We start from the raw sequence: 15,042 nt of genomic DNA, 5'->3' as shown, positions 1-15,042 counted from the left end.
TTTTTAGTACGAAAAAACAAACAGCTATTAACATTTGAATAACCTAAAATATAGTATAGCGTCGGTCTTTGCGTGTCGAATATCCGTACAGGAAGCGGAATTGCAAAGTCAATTATTCATTAATTTTCTAAGTGATCTGTAATCGATTGACTCCACTAAATGTATGTACTTAGTGTGTGCGTAGTACATTAGAATGTAATTACAACATCTCCAGATGGGTTCCGTTACGATCCAGCTGGTTAGTATGAATATTGCATTCAGTACCATTCAGCTAGCACCTGGTAAGGAATGTTTTCGATCGGTTGGAATATGCAACGACCTACTAGCGTATGCAGAATATTAGAATATGCAGAATAGTAGTCGCTCTGTTGCTAGCCAATCTATGCATACACTAGTGTTGGGTAAATCGTTAGTTTTGTACGAACTTGAGCGAACCGGTTCGTTCTTTGTGAAGAACGGAACGAACGATACAGATCGTTCGTTCTTTTGTTCTCGTTCATACAGTTCACTCAACCTACCGAGCCAGTTCGGTCACTAAATGCTCCTACATTTGACAGGTGGCTCGCTTCACCTACCATTCCAGGTCGCTCCACCTACGTTACATTCCGTTCAACCCGCGTTCAACAATGCGCCAACTGCAGCAACATAATTTGACGAATGATGTCCGTTTGTTCACTTAAAATGTCTGATTAAACTGTACAAGTCTAGTTGTCATTGCCCAACTCTAGCGCACACGGTACATGAAAATGCCATCCGTATCTTAGCAACCGAACAGGTGCGTGTAGAATTATACAAATTTCTGCCATCGTAAAAAAGGCATAGAAATTACCTTAGCAAAAGCTCCCAGACTCACGAACTTGATCCGATATGCGCATATGTAACGGGTGGCTAGTGCTTCGAGCGTGGGATATGTGACGGCAATATTGCATAAAGCTGTTTCCCTCCATACGATTCCGTGATCGGGATGGAATTTAATAATAAGCGCAACTAATGACCCTTGATTTATAGCCGACGCTGATCATCTCACATCCCTTGCCTTGCTCTAACGTAATTAAGAAGATCAAATGTAAGATTTGATTGTAGCCCACCGAACGGGCTTCAATAACGTTTATTGATTACATTCACCCAAACCCAATGAGCCTGTTGCCACCTGGTTGCATGTGACTTTGTGGTGCCTTTCATTTTTGCAACACGGACCTTATCATAAAGTCCTTCGTCTCGCGGCTTGTTTTCTAGATCAAGTTCACAGGCATCCTGCAAACTTCCTGCTAGTGTTCCTTCTTTGCATTCACCCGTATACCCACGATCGGCGTTCGCAACCTTTATTCGATCGTTCAACCGCCGTTCGAATCCCACCTTCGTTCGAATTCGCAAACACGGACCATACCCTGAAGCCACAACAAAAAAAACGGCGACCGATTCTAGAACGTTTCCCTCCACTGCTTAAAAAAAAACCTTTGCTGACCCTTCGCTATTGACCCCTTGTGTCTGTCCTACACTAGCTTCACAGACGGTGTTGGGTTTTGCCGTACAAGATTGTGATGCTGTATGTTGCACGCGCGTGTGTAGTTTATGCAACGGAATCGTGAGTCCCACCTGTTCCCCATAGTTCCCGGGGTCCCGGTGTACCGACACCTGTGATTTGTCCACCCAGAACGTTAACACTGAATCAGAAGGCTACTGGCGAATGGGAGTCGGTATCCATTCACTGAGGCGCCGCCTGGTGCTCGCTTTTAGTTTTTTTTTTAGTAAACGAATCCTTCACTAGTCAAGAACGATCGCAGAACCGAGAATAGCCTACGAATACTACCGAAAAGGTCAGCCAGCGTTCGGTGCACTGTGCGACAAACGCACAGGGCTTGCACTTGCTGCTGATGGGAAAACAAAAGTGCCTGGCGCCTTGATTGAAACATATCGTCAGCCACCTCGCACACTTACCGCGCAAACATCAAGGCCCAGCTGCGGCCCTGATCGATGCAACTTGTTCGCGCAGATAATTTGGAAATCACGCTAACGCTATTTCTTCAAACGCAGATCCTGTTACACATACAAAACAGCAGCTCAAACTGTCACTGTCGTTCACCGCCACCACCACCACCACCAGGTGGTGGTTGCTGGCTATTAATTTACGGTCTGCTGACGCTTTGGGACCAAGGTTGCACTGGTGCAGCGAGACCAGAGGGAGGAGATGGCTGCCAGTCAGTTTGAGACCAAGAGACTAGTGGGGTAAGCACGAGGAATGCATTAATGCTACCGACCGTTTCCTGACCAACGTTCTTCTCTCCGCAGGAAAAAGAGGTGTCTGGAAGTCGTTTTAACGACACTCGGTTATATCGGTGTCGGACATTAATTCCTGCGCTTGAATAAAATACTAATTTCTGGTAAATGTTGCTCACAACACCTGACGAAGGATTAGACGAAAGCAGCATGTTTTGTGTTTATTAAGTGATTAAGGGGTTTAGGAGTTAGTATAGCTGGGTGGAAATGGTAATAATGTTCAATGGCACCAAAATGTTTCTTAAAATATATCTACAACATTTTAGTGATCTTGATGTCAACAACGCCTTTTCTGTTCCAGAAGCTTTAGAGCAACCCGTCAGGTCCTAGGAAAGTCGCTAATAGCTAGTCGAAATAAGTGCTGTTCTTAATTAATCTTTCTAGAAGAGCCACACATATGAATCTTTAGTGGGGAGGAATTAACTCTGAAAAGATTCATGAATCCTTAGAGCAGTGATGGATTGTCAGAAGTCTTAAGGGAAATTGTATTTGTAGCCAATTTTTAGCAACTGCCGACAATGAGGTAATTTAGATTAATTCAGTCTAAAGATTTCTTCAGATTCTTTCTTCTTCAGACTTGAATCAAAGTCACCCTTGAGCATTAGTCGAAAACACTATTGTTATAGTATTCGCAGTTCATTATCCTCTTGTAAATGTTTCTCTTGCTTGGAAATACCCAATGATTCATTCCAGAGCTTATAATTTGGTTTGTTGACATCTGTTGCTGCGCATCGTAATAACATCCGAAACTGGTTTCAACAACCATATTTTCCACCCCAAAAAAACCCTCAATGATCCAGCAGCGGTAAACAAGGAAATGGATCACATTCCCCTCCATGACCATGTGGACGGCCAAAATTAGCGTATCTTTCGGCTGTATTGCTCATCACAATCCACTGCAAGCGTCAAAGTCTTTCGTCCGTTATCTTAGGGATTTCCTCCCCATGCTTTAATACACCTCACGCACCAACCACGATCAAAAAGGGCAGGTCTGAAGGCATATGAAAAACCCCACCTTCGCCTGAATGCACGGTGTGCCGGCTAGAACCGGTTTGAACTGACCGTACTACCGGATAGCGAAAGTAGCGCTACCAGCAATGAAAGACCCGAAACGGGCGGTCATGGGTTGGGGATTTTTCATTTTTTTTTTCACTCAACTTCTTGCAGACTGACGAGTGCTGATGAAGTAAGTCGCACCGTTGCATTGAACTTGACCGCGCGCGTGTGAGTTTTGTATGATCGGACAGGGAAGGTTGTGAAGTTACGATCGAAAAAGATCCTCATCAGCTTCGCATCATTGAACTTGACCGTGTGCCTCTCTCTCACTACGGATGCTTAGGGTAATCCCCGACAAGATATCCCCGGGCGGGATTGGAAGATCTGATTGCATACAGGCTGGTATGGGTGGAACAGTCACGAACAGCTCTAGTTCCACCCGTACCAGCCAGTCAAGCGACAGTCCCGCGTCCATTGACCGGAGATTTGCTGCTTGCCATCTGCCGGGAACACGAACGAGCGAAAAGACCTTGAAATATCTTGGTTAAGTCTTGGTCTGCGCGAACAGGAAAGGGGGGCTTTGTTTTACCGCAGCGTGTAAACCAAGACACCGTTCTAGCATAAAACATACCCACCATCCAAGACCTCCACACAACACAAAAAAAAACCTGCAGCGAATTGGACAGAAATCTATCCAAAGTGTATAAATAACTCCCTCTTGAATCCTATCGTTCAACCGATCTTCAAACCAAATAGGTAGCCACTAGTTGTTGTATGGTTATGCGAAAACTGGACTAATTCTTACTGGACCTCAGTGTAGGGAGAACTGGTTTGGGCAAACCAAAAGACTAGTCAAGCACGCCCTTAAACCAGCGAATTAAATCAGCGAAGCAAATCATCGATCATTGTGCTCCGAAACTGCTGTGTCTGTAAGTTTGGTGAAATATTTCCAATGCGATCACGCCTCATAGACAACAGACGACAGACATTTAATGATACATTTCTCCAGGAACCAGTTAGAAGTTGCTAATGAACGTGGATGGTAGAAAGTAGTTTTTAATTTTCCACTATTGTCTCCTACCTGATAAAGCGAATTAAATTTTAGGATCAATTACAGTTTTCGACACCTTGAAGAATGTACTCCAGCAGTTGACTTTCAGCCATACTTTCAATTAGATTATTGGCTACAGCCCTGTGTCAGAAGTGACGAAATAGCACCCGGCGCGGGTACACCGTCCCAAAATGCGAACAGGTGATTAGGGTTCTTCAATTTGGGTCTTGTGTATCGCTCAGGACCGGGGCAAGTTACTGGTGCGTTACATTTCTATTTCCAACCCACCGTACCCCGGAGGCACCTTCGCGTATACATACACGACGGGTACACCAAGTAGAACCTTCATTAACTTATGCAATTAGCACGCCGGTTCACCAATAGCAACAGATGAGACACCTTGGCTATTTTCGGTAGCCGAACAGGCATACGCCTATCCGTTTATGATCGATTACCGAAGCGACAAAACCCTAATGGTGAGCAAACATAACAGCATCGTAAGCCCAACGGTGTACGGATGGGGATTCTATAATCACATCAAACGGTTGATCAATTTTCACTTTTCACCGATGCACAGGTAACACGCCATCAGATGAAATGGTGGAAACACCAATGGACCAGCGCAGACGGTAAGAGCTAACAAACGCCGATTGATGTTGCCATGGGCAACGCGCTTGTTGTCGCCGTTGTGTGTGCCGCCCAGACAGGTAATTGATTTTTCCGCTCAAAAACTATCAACAAAACAAATCAACCCTCAACAGACGTACGGTGCAGCACAGTGTACGTGTGTGTGTGTATGTGTGTGTATCCGTCTGCTAACGCACGGTTACTATGACGATCGCTCGGGGGGAAAATGTTTTCTCGCTGGCAACACTGGCAAACAACCCGCATCCGCATAACGCAGTAACTTCAACGCCAAGCTTTCGATTGGTTGCTTTGTTTTTCCCCTGGTGTGTGAGTCCCGGAAAACAAAAGGGAATCTATACCAATTACTGCAAGCAGTTGTTCCCTCCTTCACACCACTACACATTTACTCGTTGCTAGACAATTTTGCTTTCTGCACAGCGAACGGTCTGCATGCATATATACGCTTGCCGAATTGCTTTTCCCACTGTTCTATGCCCGCAAAAACCTTCCCAAGGGAATTCCACCAGAACTAGAATGGTTCTGCAAGCCAGAACTTCAAGCCCCAGCCCAGGGTCAACCGGTGTACCACCACCAGCGGGAACCGGTGGTCCAAACATGAAGCCTACAATCTCACTGGACTGCCGTGGGGCCAACATCCCAACCCGGAGCCCAATCCCGGCCGCACTAGAACCGGGGGACCGGGCTTCACCCCATTCCAATTCCTTGAGATAGCGTACCCACCTCTTCATTCGCAAAAACTGGTTACCCACCCACCCCCACCCCTCCTTTTGGAACACCAACCCTCCATAGCATGCGTCCTCCTGCTCTATCGTTCGCTCTGCCATCCTTCTTCATTCGTACCGGGCTTGGCGGTGGTACGCGAACTGTACGCGTCTCACCCATTCCGTGACTTATATTGGCGCGTTCTGAGCCACCGCAAGCTTATTACGAGTCCGAATCGCGCCGGAGACGGTTGTGTGCTGACGGTTGAAGCGGACCTGCTTGGTGAAACCGATAGCCAGAGTCCACCCAAACACAGGGGTTCGAAATCTGTTCCGCTCATCGATCGATCGTGTTTCGCGACGCTAGTGACAAAAGGCACGGGACGCAGTGATCGCCGTGATCGAGTGACACCCGTGACACATCTCTGTAATAGTAAGAGAAATCTTAGTGTGGTGCAGTTACAGAAGATACAGAAGTGCTGAGAATTTCCCTGCGTACAGACCGTAGAGAAGCAGCTTAGCGGTGGTGTGCAGCAGTGTGCTTGTGCGTGGTTCTATATTTCGATAGGAGCAGCATAGTGGAAGTATCGTTTAGCTGCAGGACTAGTGTTGACGACGGACGAGTTGGAAAAAACATCCACAGATACCACACAATAGCCAGCGCCGGTATAACTATTACCCAACACTCCCAAAGGTGAATGTCGGCAATTATTCGTCATTATTTCTGGCTCAATCATCCCCGGTGATTCGCATCTTCTCGGGCACCTTCAGGGATTGCCACGGGGGTTGGGGGGTATTTCATCACGTTCTTGGAAGCTCGATACTTTGTGCTTACCTCATCCTGAATTTTTTGCTTCTGTTGGCTGTTCTATTTTTCATTTTTCTTGTCAAGTTTTCTGTTCTAGAATAAAGTTGTACGAAAAAAACACAATTTCATCACCGCACGAGCAAGACCGCCACAACTTAAAGCGAGGCGTAGGACAAAAAATATCAGCTTACGTAAGAGCCAAAACACAATGTTTTGGACAACAACAAAAAAGTTCACCAAACTCTTGCCCAACGATCATGCGAGACGATCTCCTTGAGATACGCAAAAAAAAAGATCCTAATAATCGAATTACCAAACTTTGTTGTTACCCACGATCAACGCAGACAGATCAGTATGGTCATTTAAATCTGTCTACCAATTCTTCAGCTCCATCGGTTGCCCAATGTTTGTATCACGTTTCCTTGCAAATGTTTCATTGCTGTGTTTGTTGGTTTGCTCTTGCAAGGTATTTACTGTTTGGGGTCTACAAAATTCCGCGCCAAGACCTTCGAAGCCGCCTCGGTGTTCCGCGTAAATCGTGCGATTTTTAACCTTCTTGCAAGAACACCGCAAGGAAAACGCAAACGGTTCCGCTTATGTTGCGTTCCGTTCACTCACCCACGCGGTACACTTTTGCCTTTGTTTCATGGCGCAGCACCACCATGGAACTGGCACTTGGCGGGTGTGAAATTTACCATCGAAAATCGAATCCCGCCAATCGTACGGATCGTTGGCCGTCCCAAAGTCAAGGGCAAGCGGTATGTTACCCAGTGGCCAAATACCGTGCCAATGTGTCAACCATTGTGTGGATATTTGATTTTATGGTTCCTTTGACGAGGTTTAAGCCATTCCAAGCTTTGTCTGATTGGCGTCAAATTGTCACCGAACTTGCTTTTGGATCGGATGAAAATTCTACACCGACCGTAGGGGGAGGAGACCCCTTCTAAGGTCAACAAGGGGCTAATAATATTCATAATTAATTTCCGCCTGCATACAAACGGTGTGTTAACCCACTTCTCGTGTGCCCAATACCTCAGCACATTAGGGTCCGGGCCCCGTTCCGGTCGGCCGGGTTTGAAACACATACCGGCCGGCAGAGATCAACCGATGGATCCGTCGTCCAACACCGGAACCATTTATCATCGGCAGCGCGGGCCGCCAAGAGTGTTGATCTTGTGGCACCGCCATCACAGATCGGTTTTAACGATCGGCTTGTGCATGAATTCATTCTCCAAGAGCAAGCAATAGCGATGGCGTTTATTGCGACTTACCGGCCATCGCGCACTTCACAAATCTACACGGGCAAGAACAAAACGGAAAAGAAAAAAAAAGACAATCATCTCGCATCCGATCCCAATTTCCCAGCGAGGTCTTGCCTCGCACTGGGTACGACCTTCGGGCAAAGGAATTTATGAGCCAGCGGAGCAGTGGGACCTGAAAAAGGCTCGTGACAGCGCGCTGAGTACGCAATAAAACGCAACACGTGCCTGGCTAGAGACGCGTACACTTAAGCCGATCGGCTCAAGTAAACACTATAAAATCCTAACCTAAAACGTGTGCGATAGTTTGATGATGATTTCATGTTCCGGCTAGGACGAGGACGACGTCTGTGCCACGGATCGAAAGACCGTGGGGCAAGGGCATGGGTTTGTTGAAGGACAGCGTACATTTGATTTGATTCGATGCAAGGCTAATGATAATCTAATAATTTGCTTGTTTGCTTAACGCATTGGCGTGACAATTTATCTTTTGGCGGCTGCGTTGTTCGGCTTCATAAATGGTGAATTTTTGTCTGATTTCCGCCTTTTTTTGTTGGTTATTTTGGGTCCCCCAAACCCTTTTTTTTTTGGGTCCCAAAGAATGCAAAATAAATTAACCGGAAAAAAACATCAAGTTGACGATAAGCTAGCCATGGACATGGACAAACTGTCGTCATGATCGTTGTTAGATATTCGCGAAAGGACTGAGTGTCTTTTTCCTCTGACCTATTCAATTTACCTCATAAACTGACCATTTTGTAATGTTCCCTTCCTTACGATGACCACACGTACGCTTGACTACGATTTATCATCGGTTTTACCTTGAACTTCGCCTGTTGCGCTGTCAAGAAGGAAGCGTAAAACATGTGGGAAATACTTGGGAAACGACAGATGTAAAAACGTCTAAAATTTCGTCGCCTTAATCTTTAATGAAGCGCTAAAACACGGGACCTGACCGTCAGACGCTCTTGCTGAGCGAGGATTGATCCCAACTGTACGGTGATGCGTGCCGAAGCTTCGCCTAACTTTCAAGTTTTACACACAAACAGATCTCACGCAGAGGGCGGTCACGAACATAAAAAAGCCCCAGGCGTTCTGCAAACGATCGTTAATTTATTTTTTTAGACATAGTCAATGCTTTTCTTGGATCTTTCCATGATCTTCTAACTTTGCTTTATTTTTGGATAATTGATTCCAAGCACAGAGGGCAAGGGCTCACGGTTAGGGTGCTAGAATTCAACTCTAGCACTGACAATTTCTATCACATGCAAGGTACAAAAGAATGTTCTTTTGCTTCTTTTGGATTGTCAGAGGCGAGAATCTTCGTAGAGCGCCGACTTCCTTGCCAGGGAAGACTGCTCGTATGCAGGAGGCACCATGCCCAGAGATCTGCCCGATTAGTCGGAGCGCCTACAGACTAACAACTTCTTAAGCCTCGCGAACCTATGCCGGAAGGCTCGTTAGAACATCTACGTCAGCAACATACCTTACAGCTTAAGCGTTAACGCCTGCCAATATTGTGCAATCGTTTGAATTTTTATAGCATTTTTAAAGATTCTATACTTAAGTGTGCCTTTGTCTTGCTTGCTCTATATCTACCCAAACTTCCATAAATAGCTTTTTAAGTATGTACAGTATCCATACCGTACTGAATCCCACAATTAACTAAATTAAATACAAAAGCGACAGATATGTAAGGCCATGAAGAAGGTGCGATTTTTCACACCCGGAAATAAAAGCTCCCTTCCCATGCCAATACACAGCCGGTTGCAAAATGTCACACAATGTCCTCATAATAGTAGGCCATTTTTGCAACGCTTCAAATCGAATAAGCTTTGCAAATATGTGCTTTGCAGTGCGAGATTAAGTGATTCAACTTGCACTGCAGTTATACAAAAATGCGCATTAATCGATAATAATGAATCCAGTCTACCAGTGCACTTTACGCACTAATCGTTGTCGATCCAATGACCGTGAGAATATAAAAGATGTATTTAAAAAAAAAAGAACATCAATTAACGCATTATCCATTAGGGCATTTGTAGATGAATTGTGACAACACACCCTCGGAAGTCTTTCTGTATAGCTTATTGAAGAGACTTTTCCATTCACGCAAGCCAAACCCACAGCTCTGCGCTACTGGAATATCGTGCGCCTCGTTCGCAATGGTGCTGATTGATAATTAAGTTGCAGCAAGCTGGCAGCACCTGGCCGAGTTCCAATCAAGCGGGGGTTCGAACTTGAACTTGGATACGTAAACGCTGACGCTGCTGTGCGTCCTCTCATCCACTCGCTGCACTTGCTCGCTTGTTCCGCATGAGCAAACGGAACCGCATTTGTGTGTGTTGGCGTTGGCGTTGGAGTCGCGACACCTCGTACAAACTGTACCGGGGGTTTGACATATCCGTGTCAGGTTCGGACTCGCCATACAACACGGGGACCCTGATGGTACTTAACGCATGACGGATTTGATCGGTTGCTTAGCTTGGCTCGTTTCTGTTCTGCTGATGAGGTGAAACACTCACAGATCCGTATCGGCTGCTGATGAATAATTCTTTGTGGAATGTTACTCCGCTAGTGCTGGGCCGCCATGGGCAAGTTGATCCTCTGGGACCGATCAAGCAATTAACGCTAGAAACTGTGGAAGTGATCGCGTCCCGCGGAACACAGGTGTAACACGTTCGATCGTGCATACTCGAGTGACTGAGTAAGTTACTTGACGTTAAGAGTGTAATTGAATAATTTATGACACGCTATGCTACTCTACGGTCCAGTCCATCGAAGGGGACGTAATCCTGAACGATCTATATATGTTGTTGCAGGACCACAACACATCTTATGCAAAGTGCTTTAAGATGATAAAACAGGTTATTAGTACGATGTACTAAGTGCTCACCTCATGTTAAAGACTAAGCTTACTTTTAAATGTCGACTACAAGCAATAAACCAGACTAAAAAATTGATATTCTCATGCTAATGAGATGCTGTTGGATCATTCCACATCACACTTTTATGTTTTTAATGATCGTGCAACGCCAAGAACCCGGAAGTCTTGAGCTTGTGAATGCTAGGCAAGAACACTGCTTCTCCCTTGGTTTAAGACTTAACTGACCGCATTGCTGTTGCACCACGCAAGATTCGACTGTAAATTATGCCCGTACATCAGGATACTACATATGGGCCGCTGAGTGGTTCACGCATGTTCCATGCACCTAGTTTGGTGCTGCTGATATGGCTAGCAACAACGGCAACTAAAAGTGAAAGGATTATTGCCATTTTGTTACATTTTCGCAACAATCACCACTGCCTGTTACAGGAAGTGGGATAGGAAAGCGAAACAACAATGCAACACAAAAAAAAAAACCGCTCACGTCCAATGATCCGTTGTCGATCCGCTGCTTAAACCGACGATTACCTTGATCTTGAAGAGGCCTGATTTAATGGGCCTAGCACAACTAGTAGGTATCGAATGTCGGTATAGTGTGTCTGTATATGTTTGGGGACAGAGTGTTATCTAGAGATTTATTTTATTTATAGGCAGGATGTCGGCATGAGACTAATTTTGGCCAATCGTTTTGTAGCCTTGAAGACGATTGGAATTTCCGGCTGATACAAAATGAAACTTTGGAACTGTCTTGTGGGGCCGCTTTATGCAAGGAGCTTTATCCTCCGTACTTAGGATTGATTATTCAACTTACGGGATTCGCGTAATTCGAAATTCTTTGCGCATTTACCAGCTGAAGGAATGGTCAAATAATTGAGCTGACTGGTAAGGTCATGTGTTCGTAGAAATTTATTCCAGCGAAATTTACACATAATTCTTGCAAATAATGTCGACGCTGGGAATGCTATAGTATACATTTACTGCAAAGCATGTGTAGATGTTGTCTGGTGTTTGTTGAAACCTGTATTAACTAATTTGCAATAAAAAAAGAAACTATAAAAAATTAATAACAATGCAAAAACCAATCTAAATCACGACGGCACACGTTCACCGTAATTAAATAAATATAGTTTACATTATTCCAGCGCCTACGATCATTGCACAGCGGAGCAATGAACGAACGAACGGACACAGCTGAACATACAGATGTTCCCTCCTTCGAGCACACGCGCCCCAGCTATTATTCAATCACAAAACAAATCAAATGCTGCATCTCATCCATAAATCATCAATCACGAACGGCGATTGTCTGAACGATTGCATCTGTTTTTTTTTTTTACACCGACCACTTAACCGGGGACGGTAAGTTTATATTGGTGTTCTTATTTAATCGTGACCGGCGACGGTGAGTTACCGGAACGTATTAAAACATCTGTCTGGTTCAAAGCTATTAAAGATGCAAAGATGCTTGCTTTGAAGAGGAGTATGCCGATTATACGTGCTCTGGAGACTGTGCAAATGTTTGGCCAATGAATATTGCGAAATCTTTTCATTATTCGACTTTCGTGACATCATTCTAATTTAAAATACTTTTAGAAAACAATTAGAGTTAACTGGGTAAAGATTGCTAATCAATTATAAAATCCTGCTCATATACGAAGGGCTATTTCCTTGCCAAAAAAGGCCTTTTTTTAGTACAGCAGAAACGAAACCAACCGTCTCTAAACGCATATATCAGGCGAAACATCTCGACTTAACGCACACATACTGCTTACCATCAGTATCATCATATCGATCACAGTCGATCTACTTATCACAGTGGGTCAACGATCGGTTTTGTGTGAGAGAGAGACTGCTCCAACGCTAACAACTGCTTTCGTTCACATTTTTCACTACAGCTAATAACAAAAAAATTAAAATGCAGTCCTCAATGATGGAGAAGCTAAGCTTCCTTTACAAACCGTACGTGTTGGCCGTGCTGACGATCGGTTATATTGCGGGCGAGCTTGGCCACTACCTGATCGGTGTCACATCAAAGGCAACAGCCATCGAGCTGGACTATGGCGATCAAGCGTGCCAGCAGAACCATACCGACTTTCTACGCCACGAGCTACCGGCCCAGTGTGCTGAGTTCATCATCGAACACGAGTGAGTAGAACACGACCGGGAACTAAACGTGGTTCATGTGGTCAGTAAACCGTCAATAATCGTTTTCTGTACGTTTGTTTCTACCAGATGCCATCAGCAGCACATAAACGGAACGGTGTACTGCGAGTGGAACTACAACGGACTCGGGCTCGAATATCAGCTACTGGCCGGTCCGAGCTTCATTGCCGTGTTTACGGTAATGGGTGTCGTATTGGGTGTTGCCGCCGATCGGTACAATCGCGTCCGGATGCTGTTCGTGTGCACGCTCGTATTTGCCGTGGCTATCCTGTTTCAGGGTACGGTCAAGGAATACTGGCACTTGATACTGTTGCGCATGGTGATGGCTGCAGGTGAAGCTGGCTGTAATCCGCTCGCCACCGGCATCATGTCGGACATCTTTCCGGAAAGTAAGCGTGCCCTTGTGATGGCCATCTTTAACTGGGGCATTTACGGAGGGTACGGCATCGCATTCCCGGTTGGCCGTTACATCACCAAGCTGGACATTGGGGGTTTGGTAAGGAATATGCGTTACATTGTGCTGTTAACACTGTGTTTTATGTACCTGTCACATCTTCTCATCCTACAGGGCTGGCGTGTGTGTTACTATGGCACAGGAGTGCTTGCTCTTATCATGGCCGTGCTCACCGGAACGACTTTGCGCGAACCGGAACGTCAAAGTATCGGCGAAGATGCGGCAGGAAAGGCGAAGGTTAACCTGTGGAAAGTGTTGCTGCAGCCGCGCGTTCTGTTGCTAATGTTTGCCGCATCGATCCGTCACTCGGGCGGAATGACCTTCGCGTACAACGCCGATTTGTACTACAACATCTACTTCCCGGATGTCGATCTTGGATGGTGGCTATTCGCTGTGACGATCGGTATTGGCAGCATCGGTGTGGTGGTTGGAGGCATCGTATCGGATAAGTTTGTCGCCAAGATGGGTATCCGATCGCGCGTCGCCTGTTTAGCGATTAGTCAGCTTTTGGCAACACCATTTGCATTTGGTTCCGTATACTTCGAACCGCTCTGGGCGATGATTACACTAGGAATCAGTTACTTCTTCGGTGAGTTGTCGAAACCTATCCTTGGTCGGACTGCCAAACTAAGGTTAAATAAAACAAACATGGTTACTAAAATGTTTCTCGATGTGCAATATTTCAGCTGAGATGTGGTTCGGTATCGTGTTTGCCGTGCTGGTAGAAATTGTACCGCTGCAGGTTCGGTCAACAACCATCGGTGTGTTCCTGTTCGTGATGAACAACATTGGAGGCAACCTGCCAATTCTTGTCGACCCGTTGGCGAAGGCCATCGGTTACCGTGGGTCAGTTATGTTCTTCTACGCCGGCTTCTACGGCATCAGTACAGTGCTGTTCTTCATCACCATGTTCTTCATGGACGGACCGAAGCCGGATGCGTCGGCAACCATCGGACACGATCCGACCAGCCACGCCAACCACGTAGAGATGGGTCACGAAAACAACACCTTCCAGCCGGATGATTATCTGCCACCGCCGCACAGCAATGGTGCCAACGGACACAGGAACATAGTCAGCGTCCGGCCTTCGGAAAGTAGCCGCCTCTGAACTGGAGGGTACCAATCCATAAGGCCACGCCTTCAGTTCTACGACGACTAACTCGCAAAGTACCTCTGTGCCTAGACTGTATATGTTTTTATTATTTTATTATATTTTGTTTAACTAAGTGCGAACGATGCCACGAACAATGGAACAATGAGAAGGGTTTGGCCGGCGCCTAATTACAACAACGGGTGCCCAACGGCAAAAGTCTCTTCGATCGAATAAGCTTTTAAGATATTTATACTCATCGATGTCGATGAACAATCTCTGGTGTAGAGAAAGGAAGATATACAAACACCACATAATAACGAATCTAAAGAAAATGACAGATTAATGTAAGAGAACATTCAGTAATCTACCAACAGAGCTTTGACATAAGTTAAGCATCATCTTGATCACCTGCGTCTCGTCATAAGCTAATGTTTGTAGATGCGCGCCACTATCATTGATATTTAATAAATGAACCAACACTGTTCTCGAGATGGAAATATTTCGGGCAGATCTTACTACATGTTATGGAGTTGCTTGATATTAGCTAGGCAGTCATCGATACCACTTACCTCTGGGCCAAGTGCTATGCTGCTGAATACTTTTTCGGTCGAGGGCCACCTGTCGTCTATGAATCGTTTCAGCGTAGCCTTTTACTGGAGACACGTGGTAAGAGTGAAGCTGTCTTGTTCTGACGATCTGAACGAA

At 45.5% G+C, this 15,042-nt stretch overlaps 1 protein-coding gene across 1 annotated transcript; it reads left to right on the top strand.

The window, feature by feature from the left end:
* The first annotated feature begins 6,203 nt into the window (after positions 1 to 6,203).
* On the top strand, positions 6,204 to 14,868 carry LOC128299048 (uncharacterized). The gene is made up of 5 exons (XM_053034890.1): positions 6,204 to 6,367; positions 12,523 to 12,772; positions 12,860 to 13,286; positions 13,359 to 13,833; positions 13,931 to 14,868. Exons 2-5 carry the CDS (start codon positions 12,543 to 12,545, stop codon positions 14,350 to 14,352), a joined length of 1,554 nt encoding a protein of 517 aa, XP_052890850.1. The 5' UTR covers positions 6,204 to 6,367; positions 12,523 to 12,542; the 3' UTR covers positions 14,353 to 14,868.
* The last annotated feature ends 174 nt before the right edge of the window (positions 14,869 to 15,042 follow it).

The sequence above is a fragment of the Anopheles moucheti genome, chromosome 2, assembly GCF_943734755.1.
Source record: "Anopheles moucheti chromosome 2, idAnoMoucSN_F20_07, whole genome shotgun sequence".
Lineage (NCBI taxonomy): Eukaryota > Metazoa > Arthropoda > Insecta > Diptera > Culicidae > Anopheles > Anopheles moucheti.
The sequence above is the reverse complement of the archived record's forward strand: the minus strand, read 5'-3'. Positions and strand labels throughout refer to the sequence as shown.

Excerpts from the sequence above, each read along its gene's own strand:
- LOC128299048 (XM_053034890.1), top strand. The coding sequence starts at position 12,543 with ATGCAGTCCTCAATGATGGAGAAGCTAAGCTTCCTTTACAAACCGTAC. Across the intron at positions 12,773-12,859 it reads GAGTTCATCATCGAACACGA|ATGCCATCAGCAGCACATAA; the intron begins GTGAGTAGAACA and ends TGTTTCTACCAG. Across the intron at positions 13,834-13,930 it reads AGGAATCAGTTACTTCTTCG|CTGAGATGTGGTTCGGTATC; the intron begins GTGAGTTGTCGA and ends GCAATATTTCAG.